Source organism: Oryzias latipes, chromosome 16 (genome assembly GCF_053564925.1).
Source record: "Oryzias latipes strain Hd-rR chromosome 16, Olatipes_Hd-rR_3.1".
Lineage (NCBI taxonomy): Eukaryota > Metazoa > Chordata > Actinopteri > Beloniformes > Adrianichthyidae > Oryzias > Oryzias latipes.
Genome location: NC_136252.1, coordinates 6,130,252 through 6,155,910, shown reverse-complemented (window position 1 = coordinate 6,155,910; position 25,659 = coordinate 6,130,252). Strand labels below are relative to the sequence as shown.

Sequence of the window (25,659 nt, the reverse complement as noted above, 5' to 3'; positions counted from 1 at the left end):
CTATCCACTATATTAAAGAGTTAATGAAGATAAGAGAAAGCCTCTGGAAAGTCAACACAACAGTGTGCAGCAGCACGCGCTTAAACGTTTCCTCCTTTTCACCTCAAAAGTTGCTTGTGGTCATTTAGCATATGGGCTTCAATTTTGTTATAAGACTTAACTACAAAATTTAGAGACTTGTGGAGCTGAGGACTGATGTTTTTAGTCAGTGAAAGATATGCGTTGATTGCACTTCTAATAATATAGTGACGTTTCATGAGAGATACTCCTCAGCCTCTCCATCATCAGACAGATGGCGGATATGTCAATAATAAGGCAATATTCTCTTCTGCTGTGGTTATGATCCCCCTGATTTCTGAAAGGGGAAGCTAAACTCTTGATGCTCTCACCAGACAAATGTTTAGTTTGTGTTCTTTAAGGGCTTCGTTGCCTCATTTGAAATACCTTTTCACAAAGTACACACAGTGGAAGTTGTGTATTTGTGAAGGACTGTAGCCATATTGGGTGGCAGTGGCTGCGGTTGAGCAGGTCCTCCAATGATCAAAGGGTCAGCGGTTTGATCCCCGCTGCCCCCAGTCAACTGCCATTTGTCCTTGAGCAAGACACCTCACCGTCCCTGCAGCCTCCGGTGTTGCTCCACCGGTGTGTGAATGTGCATGAATGCCCCGGTGATGGTCAGAGGGACCATAGGCGCACACTGGCAGCCACGCCTCTGTCATCACCAAGTATAAGGAGTGAATTATTAATGGACACCTTGTAAGCGCCTTGAGGGTCTGGAAAAGCGCAGATAAACCTAATCCGCTTTGCTTTTTTTTCCACCATTCATGTCCTGTCCTGCTGCTTCTGACTTTCATTGCTCTTATTTCCACCAACTGTTTTCCCAATGCAACCAAAATGCATTACAGAATAAATAAAAATCCATGCTGGGTTTAAGCAAGAAAAGGCTCAGAGCCAGTCATTGATTCATATTTTTTTTTTAAATTTAAAATATCCCATCTCTTCCCGTAGCAACCTATCATACTTTAGATAAAAGTCAGAATTCTCTGATAATAAATTAAACTGTTTTTTATATAAATGATCATATATGATACAACACTGAACAGGCAGACTGACCTACCACAAAAAAACACATTTTGCTGTTGCTGCTTCAGTCTTTTATTTTGAAGACATTGCAATGCCACATCCGAGGTGAAGCTATAAAAAAAAAAAACTCACTGACGAAGCTGCCCTTTTGTCTCTATTGAGGGAGTCACCCCACCCCGACAAGCCCCCAACATCCCAGGAGGGTATTCAAGGTCCCATTCCCACTATCTCTTTATCACTTTTAAAAGCATTCCCAGTTTTTTCCCATTTTGATTATGCCGTTTTTAGCCAAAATAAAAAAACTTTTCTATGACATAGTTCCTGCAGAGCAGCAGCAGCTCATTAGAAATTCACCTCTGAGTTGTGGTTGAGACTGTTGGTAGTAAGTTGGCCTCCTCTCTTCCACGAGCTGACAGTCTCTTCCAACCCAACATTAGTGGTGCCACAACAATGGTGAGCAACATCTGAGCTGTCCAGCCGTACAGTTTAGACCCAGATTCCAGCTCAGACGAGGAAAACAAAGACTAACATGAATCCATTTGTTTGCAAGTGGATGATCAGAATGGAGCGGAGCAGGCAGACTTTGGCCCATCCACTTCAGTTGCTGCATCCCAACATAGTTTATTCCAACGCCATTTCTTTGTCTGCTCCTGATTCACCATGATTTGAATAAAGAAATACTTAGAAAAGCCGTTTTAATCATTAATTATTTTATTTATGACCTCCATTATGAGAAAGGGCTTGCACGTTAAAAACACCATTTTCATTGGAGGGGATCATCAACCATGTGAGAGCATGTCATATAAAGCTGTATTTCTGACTTTTCCACTAACTTAATTGGGAAAAAAAATAACAGAATGGAAATTAATTTGTGTAACATAAACACTTTTAAAACAGACTTAAAAATTCCAGGTGTTCTGTGACGTCACTACAGGTCCTCCCCCGTGGGCTCCAAAAAGATCATGAGGAAAAATCCAACTTAATTTACTCACTTTGAAGCAACTTCGGAAATGCAGCAGGACAGTCATCTCGACGGCTTAATCCAGCAGCAGGTGAGCTGTGAACAAGCCAGAGGCTAACAGGAGGAAGAGGATCTCCTGGATTAGTGACGTCACAGTGGAACATCCTGTGACTGATTAGCTCCTCCCCCTGCAATGTCCAGGTCAACCTGAAATTGCCTCTTTAAAATGAAATACAAGAACGTCAGCATGACTAGTGATGATCTTTAGCTGTGCAGCTATGGAAACTCTGAGGTAATTCTTGGAGCTGTTGTCAAATGGGAATCAAACTTTCTTTCTACATGTAAAGTCACGTTTTTAACCATGTTCTCTACACTTGTCTCTTGTTTTTTCCAGTGCTCTCCCTGGCTACTTTCAAAAGCCACCACGCCAGAATGACTTCCTTTCCCTGCAGGGTGAGATTTGGGTTATGTAATGCTTTCACGAGACCCTCTTTAATCCAGAGGAGCAGCGCTGCCCCCTCCTCCTGCATACAATCTACAGACTGCAGCGTGCAAAAATAGAAATCATAAAGCCAATGTTTGTTAGCAGCGTGCATTACATAAAAAAGGATGAGCATGTCTACTGATGAACGGTCATGGTTTACTCACACTTTTGCACATATTTGAATTGGATGCAGATTTATTTCAGAGATGCATCATGTTAAGTGCTGGAGCAGTGGTGTTGTTGGAATAAAAGAAGAGCCTTGCTGCATTTATGAAACACATTTATTAAACAGCTCCAGAGCTTAAAGACATCCCACGGTCAGCAGTGGGCATGCTGGTTGTCCCTCCTTCATTAATCATGGCCTCCTGTTCTGCATCTCTGCACCCACATGTCCATTCATGCATGTGAATATTTCTGTTTGTGATTTGTGAGCAGCTCAGCTGTGTGTGGTTTTTGTGTGCTCCTCTGGGTAGGAGCTGCTGTCCTCTAGCCCGTGACCCTCTTTGACCGCGTGAAGGGCGTAGTTGATGGCGGTGCTGTCAGTCCAGCTCCAGGCTCCAGAGAGAGGGCTGTACATCATTCCTTGGACAGACTGAACTGTGAAACCATCTGATGAAGGAGAAATGACACAAGAACACCATGTCAGACTCACTTTTCTTTTTGTAAACCAACCCCCCCCCACCCCTCCATGTTGGAATGGAAGCGACTCACTGGACTCCAGAAGGCGCTCCAGCTCCTCTGGGCTGATGAACTTCTCCCAGTCATGCGTCCCTCTGGGAACGATGCGCAGCAGCTGCTCGGCTACTACGATAGCCAGCGCGTACGACAGTTTGGTTTTATTTATGGTGGTAATGAAGAGTGATCCACCCGGCTGCACACACACATGATGAGAATTTTAAGTTCAGGTAGGTTTTTTCCAAAAATCTTTGGAAAATCTGTGCTGGTTTCACATGCAGGGACTCCTGATTTCAGAGTAAATAAGTCTCTGGAGAAAAGACTTAAAACTTCTGGGGGGAAAAATAAAAGAATCCAGGAAGGAATGCTGCTAAATGTAGAGACTTATCTTGGAAAAGGTTAAGGACCAACTTAGATGAAAATGGTGTTTTTAACATGTTCTTGTGGCATTTTTACTGATAGAGGATATTCATAAAGAAATTTAGATTAAAATAGCATTTCTGAGTATTTCTTAATTATAAACGGCTTAATCCTAAAAGACGATTGAGAACACTTAGAAATTAAATCAAAAGATGATGGGAGTGGGACTTTAACTACTTCAGCAGTTAGAGGAGAAGCAATGAAGCCCAAGTCTGCAGCCTCTTCCAAGTCAACCATAACAGATCAGGAACATGTCATAAATGTGTCTTTTTTAGGAAGAAGTAGCCTGCTATGGAAAAAAAAGGAGTTTTTTAGGAAAGGCAAAACAGATTCCTAGAGATGCCCCACAGAGGCAAACACACCAGTCACCATCAGCTCCTTAAGAGGCACTGATGCACAATCATCTGACCCGAAAAAACAAAAGGCACCAAAGTGAAACACCTTCAGATCATGACTGCAGCAGAGGGCAAACGTCTCCAAGTCTGCCAGATGTTCCACGACCTCTGAGGCCACAACGGCGTCAAACTGGGCTGCTCCCGGCTCCCCTTCTCCTTCTCCTTCTCCTGAGAGCTCCTCCAGGGTGCAGGCCCGGTAAGACACTCGGTCCCGTAGGTCCGGGTCGTGGGAAGAATGCAGCTGGGCGATCCTGATGCTTTCTTCTACAGGATCTATGCCCAGCACGTTGGCTCCCAGACGACCGAGAGGCTGAGGAAAGATGATGAGAGCAAGTGCAGTTCAGGTCAAAGGTCAAGACAAAGCCTTTGTAGCTTCTAGAGACAAAACTATTTGAAACTGATTAAAAGAAAATCAGTCATAAAGCAACAACACTTCCATTAAATTTCATCTGCTTCATACTCCTGGTGTTTTGTGCTGTTCATACATTTACAAAAAAAAAAAAACATTATTAGTTAAAACTATAAATTGAGGTTATACTGAAAATCTAATCCATGCAGCTAATTCAGTGTAATTCCTTCATTTCAGAGGTTTGCTGACTTTGGAGTCTCGGCGTGTTTTTGTTCATTTTAATGTTGTGTTAGATGGAGTCAAACCAGCATCAGCTTAGAGTGAATAAAAAAACAGATTGCAAATTTGAAAAACAATTTCAAACATTGTGAACAATTGTGAAAATTAAAATTTTGAAGTTGAAATAAAATATTTTAACATTGAAAGAAACTTTGAAAATCAGGAAAAAAAACTAAATTTGAAACTTGAATAAAGAAAAAAACTGTTAACCTAAAACTGTTAAAAAAAACAATAACAAAATAAAATATTACCAATAATATTTATTTGTAACGGCTGCTGTTTAGTGTTTTTCACTTTTGTTCTTTCGTTTCTCTCCTCCTTTGCTTTCAGTCCTCAAATGACTGTTTGAGTTCAGACTTTTCACTTTGGGTGTTGAGCCTTATTTGTGGGGGTGGGGCTTTGAGCCCACGACCACATTGGGAGATAAAGGTCAGCACAGCATCTGCTGATGGCGCCGCCTGTGTCATCCCTCCTCTCACGTGGCGTACAGCAGTCAGAACGCTCTCCCAAAGTTTGGTACAATGACACAAGTTGAAAATGTATATTTTTCACATTTACAATTTGGTTTTTCAAAATCTCAATATTTCCTTTAAGTGTAGAATATGTGCTTTCAAGTTTAAAACTTTTTTTCCGAATACACAAGGTCTATTTTTTTAATGAAAAATTCACTTTCCTGATCCTGGTTGACCAAAAAGCGTTGGACTGAGCGGACTACAGCTGTAACGGCGTCTCCATTTTGGCCACTAGATGTTGTCATCTGTCACTCAGTTCTTCTAAATTAAAACCTAATAGAAAAGAAAACAATTGGCAAGACTGATAGTAAACTACTGATAATGCTGAAACAGAATGAACTCAGTGGTGAGTGAAAACACTTCTAAGTTTGATTATACAGAGCATGGACTTTATGATTTTGATAATGATGTGGATCCAGACACTCATGTGTTTAATAAGTTCAAGGATACCTGCAGATATTACTGCGAGGAACAACTCAGTGAAGTTAAAACTGAGGGAAAATTTTCTGTTATTCATTTTAATTGTAGAAGTCTACCAAGAAATTTTGATAAAATTAAATCTTTTTTGGACACATTTAAAGGAAAATTTAAAGTAATTGCTCTGTCAGAGACATGGATAATTAAAGGGAAGGAAAATAATTTGAAAGTTGAAGGTTATGATTTGTATTTCAATAGCAGAACAAATAGGATTGGAGGGGGAGTTGCCCTTTATATTGACAACGGTTTAAAATGGAAACCGGTAAAATGCATGACATCTACTATTGATGATTTAATGGAAAGTGTTGCTGTGGAAATAGAGTTACAAAAAAACAAAAATATGACTGTTGGATGTGTATGTAGGAAACCAGGATCAAAAATTGAAACTTTTAAGGAAAATTTAGAAGATATGTTAAGTAATCTAAATCACCATAAACAATTAATAATTTGTGGAGACTTCAATATAGATCTCATAAAGTTAGATTCACATTTACAAACATCTGATTTTTTCGATTCATTATATAGTAAAGGATTGTATCCTTAGATTACAAAGCCTAGCAGAATAACAACAAGTAGTGCAACTTTAATAGACAACATTTTTACCAATATTTTGGAAACTCAAAGAAATTGTGGGTTATTAATTAATGACATAAGCGATCACTTGCCTGTATTTGCTATATTTGACTTCAGGTTGCAAAAAAAGTCAGCAGAAATCCACCAAATATACAAAAGAATAAGGAATGATGAAACTGTGAACGCTTTCAGAAGTGATCTCATAAATCAAGACTGGAATGAAATTTATACAAATGATGTAAACGGTGCATATGAGGCTTTTCTGAAATGTTATTTAGATCTTTACAATAGACACTGTCCAGAAGTTCTAAGTAGACCTAAATCTAAAAATAAAAGAAAACCCTGGATAACAAAGGGCCTACAGAATGCTTGTAAAAAGAAAAACAAACTCTATAAGGACTTTTTAAACTTAAGAACAGCAGCAGCTGAAAAACGTTATAAGGTTTACAAAAACAATTTAACAAATGTATTGAGACAAGCTGAGAAGAAATATTATCATAGGATTCTGTATGAAAATAAACATAACATAAAGGCTACGTGGAATATTCTGAATAAGGTCATAGGAAATAAGTCAGGATCAATAGAACTACCTCACTTCTTCCTTAAAGACAATGTGGTCATCAAAAAGCAAGAGGACATGGCAAATGAATTCAATTCATTTTTTGTAAATATAGGACCCAATTTAGCAGAAAATATTACATGCAATTTACAATCAAAAGATATTATTAAAAATAAAAATTGGATTTCCCATTCTATGTATTTATCTGATGTGACTGAAAATGACATTTTGACTACAGTATACAAACTAAAAAACAAGACCTCAAAGGACAGTGACGGGATTGACATGAAATTAATAAAAATGACCATAGATTGTGTTGTAAAACCACTACATCATATCTTTAATCTTTCACTTAAATTAGGAATTTTTCCTGAGAAGATGAAAATAGCTAAAGTTATTCCTTTTTTTTAAAATGGAGACAGACATACTTTTAATAATTACAGACCAGTATCATTACTTTCTCAATTTTCTAAAGTTTTAGAAAAGTTGTTTGTTAACAAACTAGACAGCTTTATTGAAAAAAATAAATTGTTAAGTGAGAATCAGTTTGGGTTTCGTTCTAATAAGTCTACAGATTTGGCTATAATGAAAATAGTTGAAGAAATTTCAACAGCAATTGACAAAAAGAAATACACAATAGGAGTTTTCATGGATTTAAAGAAGGCTTTTGACACCATGGATCATTCTATCTTGATTTCTAAATTATATGCATATGGGGTTAGAGGAATCGCCCTGAACTGGATCACCAGTTATTTAAAAAACAGACAACAATATGTGCAGTTTGGACGTAAGAAGTCTGATCTCATGAATATTATTTGTGGACTCCCACAAGGCTCAATTGTAGGACCTAAACTTTTTATTTTATATATAAATGATATTTGTGATATTTCTAAGTTGTTACAGTTTGTTTTATTTGCTGATGATACTAACTTTTTTTGTTCTGGGGATAATCTGAAAACCTTAGCTAAAAGTATTGAAATGGAAATGATAAAACTCAAAATGTGGTTTGACTACAATAAACTATCTTTGAATCTAACAAAAACAAAGTTTATGGTATTTGGTAATAAAAACAGAACAGAAGTGACTTTGTCCATTGACAATATAAAAATAGAACAGGTGTCTGAATTTAAATTTTTAGGGGTTATGTTGGACGACAAATTAACATGGAAATCTCATATATTTTATGTAAAAAATAAAGTAGCCAAGAGCCTTTTTGTTCTGAACAAATCTAAATATGCTTTACCATGTCATATTATGCACATGTTATATTGCTCTTTGGTTTTACCTTATTTCACATATTGTATTGAAGTGTGGGGAAATACATATGAAACTAATATAATGCCCTTAATTCTACTACAGAAGAGAGCTATTCGAATTATTCACAAAGCCAATTTTAGAGATCACACAAATGAACTTTTTATTAAGTCAGGCTTATTAAAACTTAAAAATTTAATTGAATTGCAGACCTTATTGGTTATGTTTAAAGCCAGAAACAGAGATTTACCAGAAGACCTACAAAAGCTTTTTATTTTCACCACAGGAGATGAAAATCATAGGAGAAAATTTGATTTCAAACAACAGATTGCTCGAACAACATTAAAGCAAAAGTGTTTGTCTATAGCAGGGGTAAAAATGTGGAATTCTCAGGAGAATCAGTTAAAAAGTTGTCAAAATATTATTAAATTTAAACGCATGTATAAAGCTAAACAAATTAGTTTGTACAAACTTGACTGTTGAATGCAATTTTTGGAATGCATGTATTAAATGAATGGAATGTATTTACTGTGTAGTGGAAGTGTATATTGTGAAATCTGAGCACAGGTGATGGTGTGAGAAATGTAAATGTAATGTTTAAAAGGGAGCAGATAATTATAAGAATTGTGTTCTTCAATTCTGCTCCCTTCCAATCATGAAAATGTTCAATATGTAAGAGAAACATGTAAACATTTGAACATCAATTTTCATGAAAGGAACAAATAAATAAATGAATGAATGAATGAATGAATGAATGAATGAATGAATGAATTGAGTATTAAAATAAACAAGCAAATAAGATTTCTTGATTTCTTGTTCCAGCAGGAGAGAAGTTATCTCTCCTGCTGGACTGAGCATTACACCTGCAGCCAGGTGAGAATCCAGTGGTTCAAAGTGTTTGTAAAAGAACAAGAAGAAAGATGAGGAACAGTTTTGAAACCACAATCGACCCTTTGACCTTCATGACCCTGAGGGTGAACCTGCAGGATGTGTGAAGCTCCGGACGAATGACGGGATAAGATGGTCGTGGAAACTGTTGATGGAGCTTTTGTCCAATGCTTAAACAAAAACTAAAGCCTGAACATGTGCCAAAGAAAGCAGTAAACTGCAAATATGAACACAGAGAGCCCCCCCCCCCCCCCCCCCACACACACACACACACATCCAGTCCCTCACAGCTGATCCATTCTGATGGCAGATTTACATCAACGTTCCAGACGCATCACTGGGATCCCCCCTTGTGAGGGTCTAAAAACAGAACCTGATGCTGTCGGCCCCCATCAGAGCTGCTATGGCCACAGTTGAGGTGAAAGCTCAGTCCTAATGTCTGCAGCTGACAGGCAGATAACGCAATCAGATGAACGGCTGTGGACGCGTCGACCCGCCGCGCAGCGACCAGTCGAACCACGGGAGGAAGAACGCAGAGATGACGAGGGTTTGTGAGACACCAGAGGATATGACAAAAATATAACACAAATCTATAGCAACAAAGGGCAGTTTGTCCTGAGCACTAGGGCACAAACGGACTCAGAGCTGATCTGGAGGAAGACACATTTACCTCTGAGAGCAGGCCTCCCCCACAGCCCACATCCAGGACTCGGAGTCCTGCCAGCGGTTTTCCAGGGTGGCGTGCTCGATGTACAGTCAGCAGGTTGTCCCTGTGGAAGGAAAGGAACAGACGAAACCTTAAAGGTCTTCCAGTGGAACTAACCATCATGGACAGACGGGTTGAACTGAAGGCAAAGCTGCCGTCCTGGCTTGAAGGTTTGATTCCTCTTCCCTTTACCTTCTGTCTTTAACCTATGAAGGATTGCTGATCTTGACCAATATGACCCCGCCTTCTGCTCCACAGCCAGCAGTCATCTGACTGCTGCTGACAGCAATTTAGAAATTACACCCAAAAAAAGTGAAACCGAGAATGTAGGACATTTCACAGACACCAAATGAGTCCATGCCAATACTTAGAACTGATATTCTAAAACTTTATGACAGCGAGTGCTTTTTGCTGGACAAATAACAACATAATCTATTTCATACGGGGGCCCTGAAGCTCAAATCACATCAACAAATCACTAAAACACATTACCGGTAAATGATCACAACAGCAATTAAAAGAGCAAAACAAAACAAAGGCTTTGTCCGAATTCCTTCCCTCACTATATAGTGCACTATATAATGCGTTCGCCATTTTCTAGTGCTGTCCAAATCTACAATACCAAAATGGGATTCCCTAGAAATTTCCCAGAAGTCACTGCAAAAAGCCAGTGTGCATCGATACTCACTAGGTTGGCAAATATAGACCACAATGCATTGCATTTGAACAATTTTTGCCCAAAAAGGTATTTAAATGTATTTTTTAAATAGACCATCAACAGTGGACTCATAAATAATTGTAGCAAAACGCTCATATTAATTAAATTTTAATTTCGTGAAATCGATGACGTCATATTCGCTGTTCAAAAATAAAAAAAAGTAGTGAGCATGGTGACTGAATTTTTAAAAACCAGGACAGAACATAGTCCCGCACTATGTTGTTTTTTTAGTTGTTAGGGGTTAGGGTGAGAATTCGGACACAGCCATAAATAACACAACACTTGTAAATGTAATTTCAATAATAATAATACTAAAAAATTCAAACATAAAAGAAAACACTAGGAAAGCAATAGTTATTTCCAGGAATTAAAATGAAATGTTAATGAAATGTCTGCTTTCTTTCTTCAAACTGTCCTCATCCAATCATTGATAGCACCTATTTCTTCTGCTTTCTTCATTTGTTTTCATTTTTAATACTTTGCTTTAATTTCTAGAAATTATTTTTGCTTTCTGAAAAAGAAAAAAGGAAAAAGAAAGAAAATATATACATATATTTATTTTTGCATTTTAGTTTCTGACTTTTTCCCCCCAAAATGTAATGTAATGTTTTTTTTATTTGTTATCTTCAATATGTTTTTAATTGAGTGATTTGTTGATGTAATTTGGACTTCAGGGCCACCGTAATGCAATTTTCCAAACAGAAGATGAAGCCGAGTCCAGCATTAAAACAGATTTTTTCATCCTCTGGCTCAAACACAGCTGAAATAAACCAGAAAACAAAAGCAGAAACGCTGAACTGTTGCTGCTGGATCTCGTGGAAACTCACCTCCAGGGTAAAGTCGAAGCAGACTTGTGTCAGCAAGGATTATATATAACCATGACCACCACCAATGAGACCACAAAGAGGAAAGGTAAGAGCTGCAGGATGACTGCTGTCATATTTATATGGAAGCATCCCTACAACACATCCTGTTAATCAAAACTGTTAAAGCTGCGGCCGCTCTGACATCACTGGCTCAGAACGCCGTGTCCCCTTACATTTTTTCTTCTTTCTCTGCATCTGTGAAACGTTTTCACTGAAATCATTCTTCCGCGGGTCATTGCTGCACCAACGAATGCGCTCCTCAGAGCCCATCTCATGTTGCATGTGAGTGCAACAAAAGCCCAACGAGCGCTGCGGTGCGGACACGTACCGCACAAAAGGAACCCGCAGGTCGTTCATGGCGTGAAGAGCAGCAAACTCTCCGTCTTCATCCCACCACTTGCTGGCCAGAAGCCGGAACCTCCTGACCTCTGAGGAGTCCACAGTACTCTGGGAGGCTGACCGAGTGCTGCACGTGCACACACAATGAATTACACACAGGTTACACTTTCACCTGCAATAACTTCACTCATCAAGATGCACACCAGCAGAACAGAAAGGGTCACAGGGTCGATTGGTTTGCAATGGCCTTAGGAAGGAAAAATTACCCTTTAATTAAAAAAAATAAAAAAGGAATTTTTACTAAATTTGGCACAAATAGGATTTTTTATTACATTTTATTTTGATCTTTTTTCATATTACTGGTATTTTTATTCTCGTGTTAAAAGCCAATCACTGATTCTTATAGAAAGTTTATACTTTATAAAAACCAGAAGTAGTAGCCCCTTGAGAAAAGTTTATATTATGTTTTTTCTCTTTTTTATCAAATAAATTTTGTCTATTATACAGACACACTTCAAACAAACAAGGGAGGAATCGTGTGATATTATCACTGGTGAAGATGTTTACTTTCCTTTTGTTGCCCTTTTCAAGTCAAAATGTCAACTGACAAAAAAAAAAAGAGTAGCAGATTTTCAAATTACATCAAAAAGATACATTTCATTTATTTTATCTGTTCATTCTGAAATGATGACGTGAAAAGTGACCCTATTAGTACATTCAGAGTAAGCTATTCATTTACTGATCAGAGACCGATTATGTCTGTTTTTCCCTTTGATCCTCTGAGCTTTAAGGTCATTTTAGACTTGATTGAAGCTCCGGATAAATATTGTAGAAGCAAATGGTTCTAATTGATCTGCAGGGAAAACCACCATATTTTGTTAATAAACTGCCGTTATAACTGGTTAGAAACTGAATTCATTTCTTATGATCAATAAAAACAGTTTTAAACAAAAAAATACAGAAATAAATGAAAAACTGTCTGATATTTAGACTACTCCCATCTGCTCTCTTTTTAGGACTGAACATGTATTAAAATTGTAATGACGTGACAGAAACTATTCATTTTAATGCATAATTCAAATTCATATGCTTATTGTTTATCCAAAAACTCAGTATCCATTGCATGCACCTTTACATACTTTCATTATTTATTCAAATAATTCATGGTTTTACGTTGAAACCTAAAATTCCAAATAAAATCCACACATTATTCCGTAATGCGCACTTGAAGACAAGACTGATTATATTATTTTATGGACATCAATGTAAAATAAATGAGAACCTCTGATTAAAAAGACAGAATCTACTGATTGAGTTTGCTGTGCTGACATCAGCTGTTCCAAAAATGCCAAACCCGCACGTGACCCCAAACGCACCGCAGAGCTGAGCGCAAACAGCCGCGCGGTAACTAACGGCCGTGATGCGTACCCGCGTACTCGCAGCCGCTGCGTCCGCTCTCTGCACACGGAGGTCCAGCTGAGTCCCCTCGGAGCCGCAGCCCTCTGGACCACAGTGCCGACCGAGGTGGCCCTCAGGCCGTTGAGTCCCAACACGAGGCGGGTCACTTTGTTTGAGTACATTTTCACAACACCTTTACCTTCGGCTTCCGCCCGGGTCTTCTTCGGCTGCACCGGTCAGAAGCTCTTCGCTTTGCTGCCACCTTCTGGTTCATGAGTCACATTACAGCCACTCTAATTCTTGATAAAGTCGGAAACGTTCCTTATTAGAAAAAAAAACCTTAAGGAAATATTTTGTGATCGGCTATACGTTATTCTTTTCCTAACAAAGTCATAGTATAGATGAACACGTTTTTTCTGGAAACCAGTAAAGAAACCTTTGTGTTACAGAAGACATTCACATCTAAAAAATGTGTCTCATGTTAATAAAATGTTCTTCCATAATATAAATAAAATATATAATGTAAGTTCAAATACAAAATCTAGGTTATAGTGAAATTTAAAGACAGCATTTCTTGTTGTGGTGACATTTCTAACACCAATTATTAAAAATGTAAATTGATGCATGTTAATGCAGAGCTGAGGTCAAAGTTTCCATACATTTATTATTCTTTGCACATCTCTGTATAAGTTTAATTGTAGTGATGTTGTTAATTGTGAGGATTTTGAAATTGTGCATAAATCTAATAACTTTTCTTGAAAAAATATTTAATATTTTTCAAAAATGCATGCAAGCCATCACAATCACCTATGCTTCTCATCAACAGAATCACATTTATTGACATTTAATATGGTTTCTTTGAAGAAAACAATTGCAAATATTGTTGAGAAACACTACATTTAATTTAAAATGCAGACAATTGTAGAGGCAAAGATTTGCTACACTGAAGCCTGAAAGGTTTCTGTTGTGGGAACCATTTGCATTCGTGAAACTGAGCAAATATTTACCTGTAGACTTATTTCCTGACTTTAAAAAGATATTTAAATATAAATCTATGTGTATTCTGGTGATTCTGTCTTTTTCCTTCATTGGTGCTTTGGGTGGGTAGTAGAATCAAAGGAAAATATGAGCTTTATACTTCAACCCTCTGGGTATTTTGTATTATTTTGTGTTGTTCACTGGCTTTATGATTGAATAAAGAAATAAATGTCACCTGTTTCAATGTTAAATGGCCTCAGCAGGCGATCACACACTAAGTTCTCTGTAATCCTTTATGGGTCATTAACACAACAGCTGCTTATTTCTAGCATCAGGATTTCTTCTCTGAGGCTTTAGAATCCATAGTGTTGTTATCTCTGTTTAGGTCTCTTCAATCGTTTATAATTGAGGACTTAAATATTTAAAAGAAATGGCAAGTAGAAGCTAAACTATTGTTGCTTTCTCTTTGTGATTCAACAGTAAAGCATCAGAAGATAATCCATCCTCGTCCCTATGACGTCATCAGGGAGCATCAACAGCAGCTGGAGTCCAGATTCTGGTTCCACCCACAACCAAACCATTGTGGTTCCCTCCTGAATTCTGCACTCTACCCCTTGCTGGACAACAAGCTCATGCCACAATATCTACTGCTGGATTTTTATACGGGCTATACGTGTACATTTCTAACCCCACACCCCCCCACCCCATACACACAAATTCTCTATTCCTAAGGACAAAATGGCTGTTTAAGACTTAAAGAAACAAATACTTGACTTTAAAGCAGGTTTATTCTCTCATCTTTACTTCATATTATTTCTGAACGTTTTATTGTACTAACAGGAAGAAGACAGCTTTTATTTTTGAACCGGCTGTCTTGTACCTCATGAGTTTGGTGTATAGTGTTTGGACAAACTCTTTGCATTAGCAAGACGCCTGCAGTGAAAACAATCCCAGCTGTTGATTTCTGCATGCGTGTCCGTGAGATGAAATCCAGTTGTCAGTGAAATGATTTTCTAAAATCTAAAGTTTTACCCAAATCCTTTTAATACTAAAATTCTTCACAGTAAACATAAACACGGGATAACTTCTAGGTAGTGGTCTAAAAAGGAAAAAGTGAAAACAATGACGTCCAGAATTCTGCTCTTTGGAGTCTTTTGATCAGAGGAAGCAGAGCCGACAGAGCGATATCTAGACACATTTTGGAGGAGGCTTTCAGAATCCACTAATGCAGCAAAATGCCTGAAAGCTCACGTTTGAAGGTGTTGCAGACATGCTGTGCTGCTTACGTTAAACCATGAACTCAAGAGGGCCCGGGGGTCTGCAACCTTCAACATTTAAAGAGCCATCCAAGTCGAATTTTCAGACTTCTTTTCAAAATAAAAGACACCTAGTATCGCATCTCAATGCATCAAATGTAGTTGTAGGTAGTGTGACATTAGCAGCGATTACAAAAAATATATATACTGTTAAGAGTTGTAGGTGCCAGAAAATTGGAAATCTAAAACTAAAATTAAACTACAGCTCATTTTGTGGCCCTTACTGTATTTTTGGACCACCTTAAAGTCCTTGTTCAATAATACACAGTCCACCTTAAAATCCACTCTGTGAATGAATGCTGCCTACTGAGCTCAAATGGCTTTTCTGTGGTACAGGCGCTCAAAAACCTGTCAAAATATTTGTCTTTAGAAAACTACTAAGCTGCACTGCATGATGGATTGATGGAGCATTATGGGTACTGTAGTCCTGGTGAAGTGATGCGTACAGTGCTGCAGCCCCCTGGGAAAAGCTTTTGCTTTTAAGCGAGTAAGATCAAACGGATAATAAGACAAAACGGTGAACAAACAATTTTATTGGACATCTTACAATAGATTGTGTGTGTGTGTGTGTGTGTGTGTGGGTGTGTGTGTGTGTGTGTGTGTGTGCGTGTGTGGAAGATAATCCTGCCACGTTTAGTTAACGGCAGCTTCAGTTGGTAGCGTCTGTTCTTCTACTTTGCATAAAGAAGACCACCATTCAAAATGTTTTTCAGTCACGCTTTAAAAAGAACATATTTACAGTAAAAGAATGAATGAAGGGGTGTTCACCTACACAACTGCCTCTATAATGAGACAAGCCTGCTCAACTCATGGAATTAAAATGGTTAGGTGCACAGATCTGGCCTTAGACTGTGCTCCTCAGCGTCTGCTACGACGGGGAGGGGAGGCTGACCTGGAAGAGAAGCGTGGGAACGGCGTTAACGAAACACACACTTTCACAACACGCTACACACAAAAACAGAGAGGCACATCAAGAGCCCAACACAACACTGTGGAGGTTAGTTCTCTCTGCATTCCTGAGGCAGCCGTCACTCAAGTACACGGTAAACATTTGCATTTTTTTAAGTCTAAATTTGCTCCAAACATGGGAAATAAAGCTCTTTGTTGCATCATATCTGACTTTAAAGAGATCAGCATATATGGCTGCAAATGTTCTCAACTCTTAGATTAAAAGACACACAACAGACATATAGTGAGTAAAGAGAGAGGAAAAAAACGAATACTACCTTGATCGCGACTTAGACTTGTGTTTGCGGCTTGCCTTCTTACCAGACTTGTGAGATTTTTCCGTCGACCTTGAACGACTACGTTTGGATTTCTTAGATTTCTTTTCTTTGCTAACTTCCGGGGTGGGGGATCTACTGGAATCAGAGTCTGAGTGCCTCTTACTAGCCTTGCTGGAGCCCTTCTTGCTGGACTTGCTGTCTTGCAGAGACAACTTGTCTCGTTGCGAGTCTGTGCGCGAGTCGCTCTCTTTCTTTTTCTTTGATTTACCGTTTTCCTCTGCGCCCGCGGAGCTTCCCTTTTCCTTCTCTCTAGCCTTGGGCTTCTCCTTCTTTTTCTCTGCATCCCTGTCCCTCTTTTTCTTGTCCTGGCTTCGACTCCTCTCCCTCCTCTTGTCCCTGTCTTTGCTGGAGGCCCTCTGCTTGTGCTTGCTGCTGCGGCTCTGGCTGCTGTCCCTGCACTCCCTGCTCCTCTTCCTGTCCTTGTCCCTCCCCCTGTCTCTGCTGCGGCTGCGGCTGTCTCTGGCCCTGCCCCTGCCTCTGGATCTAGACCTGGACCTGCTCCTTCCCCTCCTGCGCTCCCTGGAGTCACTGCGGTCTTTCTTGTGGCGCCCTGAGCGCTCGGCGCTGTCCCGCCTCCTGCCCCTCCCCTTCTCACTGCGATGCCTGTGCGTGCTGCGGCTCCGACTGCGGCGGCGAGCCTTGCGGGGGGAAGAGGACCGACTCCGTCTCCTCTTCCTCGGTGGAGAGGAAGAACGCGATGAGCTACGAGAGGACGATGTGGAAGAAGAGGACGAAGAGGAAGACGGCGAGCTGCTGCGGCTGGAGGTGGAGCGGGAGCTGCTGCTTTGGCCGTTGGCCGGAGAATCGCTTCTGCCTCGGCCGGCCTGATCCTTTGCCCTGCCCGAGTGCTTCACCTCACTGCCCTCCCTCTCACTGCGGGACCTACGCCTGTCTGCCCCGGCCTCAGCCTCCCTGTCCTTCACTTCCTGTTTGTGTGGGTTGTCTGAATGGCCCTCATCATAGTCCCCCCTTTCCTTGCTTAATCTTTCCTTCACCATCTCCTCTGGGGAACAGAACAGAGATCAACAGTTAAAAACATCAAAATGCTGCATCGCATACTCCATCTTTAGTCATGTTTCAATTTATTCTGTGCATTAAATGGAAACATTTAAAGCGTTTCAAGACCCACTCCGATGAAAATGGGGTTTTTAACGTGTTCTAGTGGCATTGGGCGATGGAGGACAGACATAAGGGACATTAAGCTTTAAATAGCATTTCTGAATATTTCTTTACATAGTAAACACGCACGGAGGGCCACAAGCTTCCTGCTCCGCTACATTCTGATCATCCACTGTCAGACACATAGATCCATGAACGTCTTTGTTTTCCTCGTCTGAGCTGGAAACTGGATCCAAACTGTACGGCTGGAAAGCTCTGATACTGATCACCATTTTTGTTGCACCGCTAATGTTAGTTGGGGAGGAGGCTGGAAGCTAGCAGAGGAGCAGGTAAACTGACAGCTCAGTTATGGGTAATGGGAAGGGAGGGCGGGGTTGCTCTGCCCCAATGGTCCCACCCACGATTTAGAGGTGAATTTCTAATGAGCTACTGCTGCTCTACAGAAACTATGATTTAGGCTAAAAATGGCCTAATCCTAATTTAAAGACCACTGGAAACACTTTCACAACCGATGAAAAGGAGTGGGACTTTAAAACCAAAAAACTTCACATTAAAAATCTTTGATAAAACTTTTAGGTTGTGGAAAGATCCCAAACAGAACTCACCACGGGCTAGAAGAGCCTCTTGTGCTTGTTTGTCCTGAAGTTGCTGCATCTCTCGCTCCTTGCGGCGGAAAGCATCCTGCTTCTCTTGGATCCTGTGGTGCAACTCTTCATCGTCTGTATCCGAGGACTCAGAACCCTGGACGACGTCCTCGTCCTCGCTTTCATCGGACCCGTAGTCGCCGAGGCCGCCTGCCACAACAGAGCCCCCAGGTTGTTGAATGGAAGGGAGTCACAGCGATTCTTACAGTCAGGTTTTGCCACGAAACCCCTTCATCCCAACTCAAGGTTTCCATGAAAGGCACTAAATCTCATACAAAGATCATACATGTAGCTTTAAACATGAGTAGGCATCAATTACTGAAGGCATGCTCGTGAAAATGAACATCAGAATGTTTTCCCCCTAATGAAAGTCTTGTATTTGAGTGGCATGAGCTGAGAAACTCGTCTTTGTCCCTGCTAACACCAGACCACAAATTCAAAATAGCCCCCGCCCCGCCCCCCCAGCAATAGAAAAAGGAATACTCACTGAGGCCGGTCAGAGAAGCCAGTGCACTTGACTGTGCCAGCTGTTTTGCAGGTGCTTTGATTCACATCAACAACAGGAACAACATGTTAAAACACATACTGCCACTGTCTCAAAGGCAAGAGCCGCTAGAGAAGGGGGGGGGGGGGGTCACAGGTAAAAGCAATGTTCACAAACGCTGCCATCGGTCACAAGAGAAAAACAAAATGGGGGGAAAAAAATTGGGAGAAAAGAGAGAGGGTTAACAAACAAGCTTCTGTCACACAATCCAAGTCATACAGTGGGACAGAGAGAACCACTCTGCACTAATGCACAGTCCCTTTGAGCGGAGGCCAGAGGCAGTCAGAGTCAATGCTGAGACTTTAGTCAGTCCCAACCATTGGAGCATCCCAAACACTGGAAAAGCTCTCTGATGCATTAGCAGAGAATGGTTGGAAAAACTCCCACGTTTATGTCTCAAATGTCCACCGTTACAGGACATTAAATGGTTATGTGTGCATTTTAGATTCTCTCCAGACTCAATCAATGTGTGCTGATGACAAGCTTAGATGTATGAACAGAGGAGAGCAGACCTCGGGTGGCTTTCCTGTGCGTCTCTCGGGCCACGCTCAGAATCTCTTCGTTCGTGACTCCAAGCAGGATTTCTGTCAGGAGGGTTTTGGTGATGCCCATCTATAAGAAGGTTTAATAAAAAAATGTAAAAGCTTACATTCATTAGGATTTTTTTGAGTGAAGCCGTTTGCTTGAATGCAGAGAACGCACTGACCAGCACTTCTTCCTTCAAGTCCTCAGTCAGTTCCGGTTCACTGTCCTCTGCAGGAGGGGACGGTGAGCGCACAGCAAATTCTCTTTTCACGGGGGGCTTTTCCTCTTTCTCCACGTCTTCATTTCCCTCATCATCACTGTCCTGATAACGTTTTCACAAAACAAAAAAGGGTGCATTCAGACTGGGATCTAGTCCTGAACCTTGGGTTTGATCTGTGTTCAGACTGCCGTCCAGCGGCCTTTCCTGATTCGACCCAAAGCTTCTTGTAAACAAACCCTGTGACTAATCACCTCTTCAGTCATTGGTCAGGAATTACGAGGGCGGGGCAAAGCAACTAGAGACAGAAATTATGGAAGTCCTGATTCAAACGTAATATTTCACCGAGCAATTTTAAACGCCTGTATGACCGTCAGACTTTTTTCTGCTTTTGTGTCCGGTGGAGTCACGCTGCAGGGCGGTTACTGCAAGAAGACAGCTAAAAAGGTACGCTGATAAGTGTTTATGACATGTAGATTGTCAGGAAAACAGTGAGAAGCAATGTGGATCACGTTAAAAGTTGTTTTAATGAGTCTGCAGTCATCCAAGCACATTTTAATGAGTTTCTGTGTCTCATGGTTGTGGTGTTATGGCATTGTATTTAAGAGAATTGGGTTAGGAACTACATCGTAGCTTTTAGGATGACATCAGCCGTGTTACGAGACACAGAAAAGCATGTAAGAAGCGTTTTCAGCTGTGTTGACATAAACATTCTAACTGATTAACAGTTGGACCCTTTTTTTCTGTCTTAATGAAATAAAAGTCGTTGCTTTACATTTGTCTGCGTCTCTTTCTTTGCCTCTTTCCTAAACTGTTTATATCACGTGACCACCAGCGACGGTGGCCGTTTGGTTCAGTTGCTTATATTCAGAACCGAAGCTCAGGCCGATTGGAAACGCACAGAGACCACCTCCAAAGATGGGTCAGAGAGCGGTTCCTGGGACAAGAGACACCTGCAAATACACAGAACGCCCCACTCCCACGGCTGAAGAACGCCCGTCACCGATCCCTCCTCATCCAAAACGTCTAAAACATTTCTGATGGAATTTTGCTCAACAATACGAGTTTTTTGTATTCAGCGCAACAGGCTATACCGTAGCGTACTTTCTAACGCACATAAGGAGTGTCTCAAGACTGAAACTAGCTGCGCCCGGCGCGCCAATCACGTTTGGTGTGAACAAAATAACAAAGCTAACGAGGAAAACCTGCTTTTAGAAAAATGATACTAACAAATTTGCTTCTGCGTGGCATGCGCGGCCCGTCTCCTGCTTCATCAGCGTTGTGCGCTTTGCTTGTGTCCTTTGCCATTTCTGCCCGTTCCTTCTCCATTCGCTCCCGCTCCAGCTTCCTCTGCTTCTCCCGGTCCATCTTTTCAAGGCCCTCTCTGATCCAGGCTGGAAGGGTGCGTCTTTTCACTGCATCTGAGATAAAGGCAACAAACAAATGATCAGAACGTTCCAGACCCATTCATCAGAACTCCAACTGTAAACTGCCTCATGCTGTCTGTCAAGCAGCAACTTTGAAATGAGCTTTGCTCTCATTCCTCAACAAACATCGCCAGATGTTTAACAAGACAATAAGAAAATGATTGACTTAGATGAAAAACTTCAAATTGATTCCCAAAATGTCAATTCAAAGAAAAAGGCTGGATAAGTTTTATCCCCAAATCTCTGATCATATTTTGTCTTTGATCAGAGTTCTACTCGTCTCAGCCAGCTTCAAAACTGTCCTGCTAGCTGACAAGCAGATAGATACTTGGATTCATCAAAAGTCAGCAAACAATATTTACCCAAAACCCAAAGTCGATTAAGTAAAGAGGGATTTAATGGGCAGAGTAAAAAAATACAACAACGTAAAAATAAAAACAAGAGAGATCTTTCTTGTTTCTTCTCAAACTCAGGCTCACCAAGCGGTGCTGGGACCTCCGCTTTGACGGGCAGCTGGATGGGGGATCTGGGCCGCTCTCTAAAGCCGGGGGGTCGAGCTTCTCGCCTGTTCTGCGAAGGTCCTTGCCAGTATTGGGACGGAAAACCTGAGGGAGTGGGGGTGAAGGACGATGCAGCTCCGTGCTGGGGAAGAGCACAGACCGGGAGTTACAACATGTTCAAATACCGTTTCCTCCCCTCCTGCAACAACTACAGGGAAAAGTTTTAAAAGATGATGCTCAACATTGATCATTCTGGCTGAAACACCTACAAATACAGAACTAAAAGGCAAAGTATGCCGAGAACAGCCAACATCCAAGCATGAAGTGACTAGTGCACTTCGATGCAGGATCCAGCTGTTTGTTTGGACTGGACCGTCTTCTGTTACTCTGCAGTCAAAGTAACAGCAAAAAGCTTCAATCTGTAGAACCGCATACCTGATAGTCAAACTGGTTCATGGCCATGGGGGCCACGGTGAAGCTTTCGGGCTGTGCCCCGTACCCATGGCTGTTCTGGGGGGGGTAAACCCCGTGGTGGGTTTCTGAGTTGAACTCCACGCCGTCCTGGCTGCTGCTGTCCTCTCTGGGGTTTACCACATCGATCGGTGCAGACACTGGGGGGATCCAGGCCTGGTCCGGGGGCGGGGGAGGCGGGGGCTGCGGGGGCTGACCATGGATTCCCCACTCTGTCAATCAATAAAGTAATATAAGCACAAAATAACAAATACATCTGTTTTATCCATACATAAGTTCTTGCTCTATATAGTTTGTGCTTAGAAGTAGTAGTTTGAACAGACACATTTTTGAGTGAATGATGGGAACTCTGTGGCCTACTAACCACATTTACATGTCTTCTCAGACTAAATTATCATCTGGGTTAGTTAATACTTTGAATAACATTCTTACAAGGGTTGCTGCAACAAAAATACCCCAATTTCAATGTGCTTTTTCAGAATAAAACTAAGAAAATTTAGTACCAATTCTGTTGTGCCGCAGCAAACAAGGAACTTCACTGATGTGCTAAACTTCCTATCCAGTTCTTCCTTTAGCGGCTACGATGCCTTAAAGAGTGATCAAGAAGCGCTCAATATGACATTTCAACACGAAAACTCCTTTTTGGTTGGTCAAATAAATTAAATGATGTAATAACTGACAGATTTACTCATGCTACACATCTTGCACCATATTTGATTTTATCAAACGAAAAATCCAGCAGAAATCCATTTCGTTTTAACTAGTAGTAGCTGCTGCATACTGTTGCTTTAAATTTCGGCACATGTGACCTGCTGTGATTTGAAAGGGAGTTTTCATGTCTGCTTCTTCCTTATATCTGTAGCGTGTAAGGGGTGGGGTGGGGGTGCCAATCCAGGTCTGTACCTGGCTGCCACGCTCGGCTGAACGGTGGTTCCCCCTGAAAGGTTCCATGGTTACTCTGCCCAACAGGTGGTTCAACGCTCGGGATGTCCTGGCCGTTGGGCTGAACGTTATGCTGTGGAGGTCCTGTTGATTCCTTCTGGGCTATCCAAGCCTGGGCCAGAGCAGCCCAGTCAACTTGACCTAAATGAATCGGACAACCACAAAGAGGCTTTAAATGTAAACATTGATTTTCTGTGCGTTTCCCAACCCCGGCTGCGCAGTAAATGCACTCTGGCTTTGGGGGGAACAAAAATATAGACAAAGGCTGTGTTCGAATTCCCACGCTAACCCCTAACTACTAAAAACTATACAGTGCGGTACTATGTAGTCCTCTGAATTTTAACAGCAATTTGGACACCATGCTATTTTTTTTAAACGGTGGATTTGACGTCATCAAAGTCTCAAAAGTTAATATCTCATTAATATAAGCGTTTTGTGGCGACTATTTTTGCATCCACTGCCTTCTGAAGATGAAAACATTGATGATTTATTAAAAAAAAAAAAAAGAAATTTTAAGAATTTCTTTTGGTAAAAATTGTTCAGACCCAATGCATTGTGGTCTATATTTGCCGATCTAGTGAGCATCGATCCACACTGGTTTTTCACAGACACTCCGGGGAAACTTCTAGGGCACTCGATTTTAGAATTGTAGATTCCGATTCCGGCACTACAAAATGGAGAACACACTATACAGTGCACTATGTAGGGGTTAGGGTGGGAATTTGGACACAGACAAAGAATACGTAACATCTTCTACATGCACTGACCTGGATCGTGCTGATGCTGGAAAGACTGCATCCACTGCTGTTGGCTCAGAGGCCACTGTGGCCAAGGCTGTCCTCCTTGGTCCCACATCACTCCTTTCTGCGATCTCACCTGCAACATCAGGATGATTTGTTCCAACTGTAATAAATGTACTTCAGAGACTAAACGCATATAAAGGGAAAAGCTACTTTTAAGTTTAATCTGATCTAAACTCTTAATGGCATGCAGTTCAACAACGAGGTCAGAATAACCTTTGATTTACAGAGTAAAAACACACTTCAAAAGGCCTGGTTGGAAAGTAAAAGGAAAGAGGATTTTCAAAATAAAAGTTCTCCTATTTTGTGTTCGGACATCAAACTAATTCAACTGTCAATCAATCTGTTGGTTTAGAGAAGAATTCATAATTGGAAAAGGCTCATTTCGGGTCTCATGAAAAGGTTCTCAAAAAGAATGCTGCAAGCTCAATAAAAATATAGTTTGTACTTTCTCAGCCTGCTTCATAAGTCTAAATACATAATATATTCATTCCGCCCTTTCAATTCTTCGGCGGCCCTCCCCCATCTTTATTTTAGCGACAAATCCCGACACGTTCAGAGAAAGAACGCAAACACGAGTCACATTTGCAACAAAACAAAGTCCCCGTCTGGTCTTTTTTAGACACAACTTTTCAAATCGAATAGGAAAATAAAATAATACGTGATATAGGAGGGACGTTAGCTACGCTTTGGGGTCAGATTCTTCCTGCAAACCACGGCACGAGCAGAGCTAACGTCAATGCTAGCAGCAAGCAGATGTTGGATGAAATCCTTTTTACTTTGAGCAGAGGTGGAAACAGACGTCGTGCTGTACCAGATCATGTAATTATTAACATGTGAACCAAAAATCTGAACCAGTGAAGAGCTAGCCTCAAAGACAGCCCCAGGTTTGTGAGCTACGGAAGCTCACCCAAGCTAACCTATGCTAATCATAGCAAAACGAGGCTTTAGAGCCTGCAGTTCAACCCTGACGTCATCTAACATTCAAATGTGCCAGTGCGCCTAAACCCCTGACATGGAGAAATGCTGTAGATGTTTGGGATCCAGCATTTGATTGTGAATTACATGACTCCAACCTTTTCTCCAAGTTAGTTTCTCTCCCAGAGCTGCGGGTCCAAACCAAAATGGCTGCAACGGAGAGCCGCTTGGAGGAACAGTGAAACGCAGCCGTGGTGCCTTCAAAGACAGTTTGGAATTTTATTTGTTTAGGAGTTGTGGGCGCAAAAACTGCAACATTTCGACTCAAGTAGGTCGTGATTTCATCAAAAATCATTGTCCGGAAGATTTATGTCTGTTTTTCCCATTTTGCACAACATATTTTCAATATTTAACCAAAAAAACGATGTCGAATAACTGTAGAGTGTTATTGAGGAAAGTGCTGGATCCATTGCACCAGTGTTGTGTTTTTATTGCCATATAATAATTCAATTGATTTTTTATTTCTATAAGAGCAACATATTTGACCCATAAACAAGATACTGGAACGCTGCAAGCTATGGTAGCAAACGATCTGTTTCAATGTGTCTTCATTAAGATTTCCAAGATTAGAAGGAGTACGTAAAAGCACCATGCAATGTGATGACAGCTGAAATTAAAAATGCATGAAAGTCATGTGATGCATTCATCTGATGCTAGGGAAGTCTATGGTGTTTTTGACACCTCCAAGTCATCTCAAATACGACTGTAGCTGTTCATACAGGTGTAGATGTAAAATACAACACGAATTATTTATGCCTCTTCCAACCACACTAAGATGACATTTATTTTAACATGTAATATCTGCCTGAGACCCGGCCCATTCACTTATGTCCTCTATAATGGACATTTTGTTTACCTGTATATTTCTAAGGAATTAAGAGATGCCTTTCCAAATCCTATTGTACTCTGTAGAGGACATCCTGGGCTTTCCATTGATGTGTCATGTGATGAGTTTGCATGCTGGGAACTTTAAGTT

General features: G+C 40.8%; 2 protein-coding genes across 2 annotated transcripts; both read right to left on the bottom strand.

Annotated features, from left to right (window-relative positions):
* Positions 1 to 2,791: 2,791 nt before the first annotated feature.
* On the bottom strand, positions 2,792 to 13,226 carry coq3 (coenzyme Q3 methyltransferase). The gene is made up of 6 exons (XM_004077598.5): positions 12,967 to 13,226; positions 11,528 to 11,665; positions 9,580 to 9,679; positions 4,065 to 4,328; positions 3,240 to 3,399; positions 2,792 to 3,137 (listed from the first exon to the last, which is right to left on the bottom strand). Exons 1-6 carry the CDS (start codon positions 13,116 to 13,118, stop codon positions 2,965 to 2,967), a joined length of 987 nt encoding a protein of 328 aa, XP_004077646.1. The 5' UTR covers positions 13,119 to 13,226; the 3' UTR covers positions 2,792 to 2,964.
* A 1,709-nt stretch (positions 13,227 to 14,935) lies between these two features.
* pnisr (PNN-interacting serine/arginine-rich protein) lies at positions 14,936 to 24,904 on the bottom strand. The gene is made up of 12 exons (XM_023964412.2): positions 24,782 to 24,904; positions 23,673 to 23,781; positions 22,867 to 23,046; positions 21,928 to 22,175; positions 21,472 to 21,634; positions 20,796 to 20,986; positions 19,530 to 19,670; positions 19,336 to 19,435; positions 18,767 to 18,820; positions 18,241 to 18,429; positions 16,457 to 17,519; positions 14,936 to 16,122 (listed from the first exon to the last, which is right to left on the bottom strand). The coding sequence occupies exons 2-12, from the start codon at positions 23,758 to 23,760 to the stop codon at positions 16,089 to 16,091; spliced, it is 2,451 nt and encodes an 816-aa protein (XP_023820180.1). The 5' UTR covers positions 23,761 to 23,781; positions 24,782 to 24,904; the 3' UTR covers positions 14,936 to 16,088.
* Between the last annotated feature and the right edge of the window lie 755 nt (positions 24,905 to 25,659).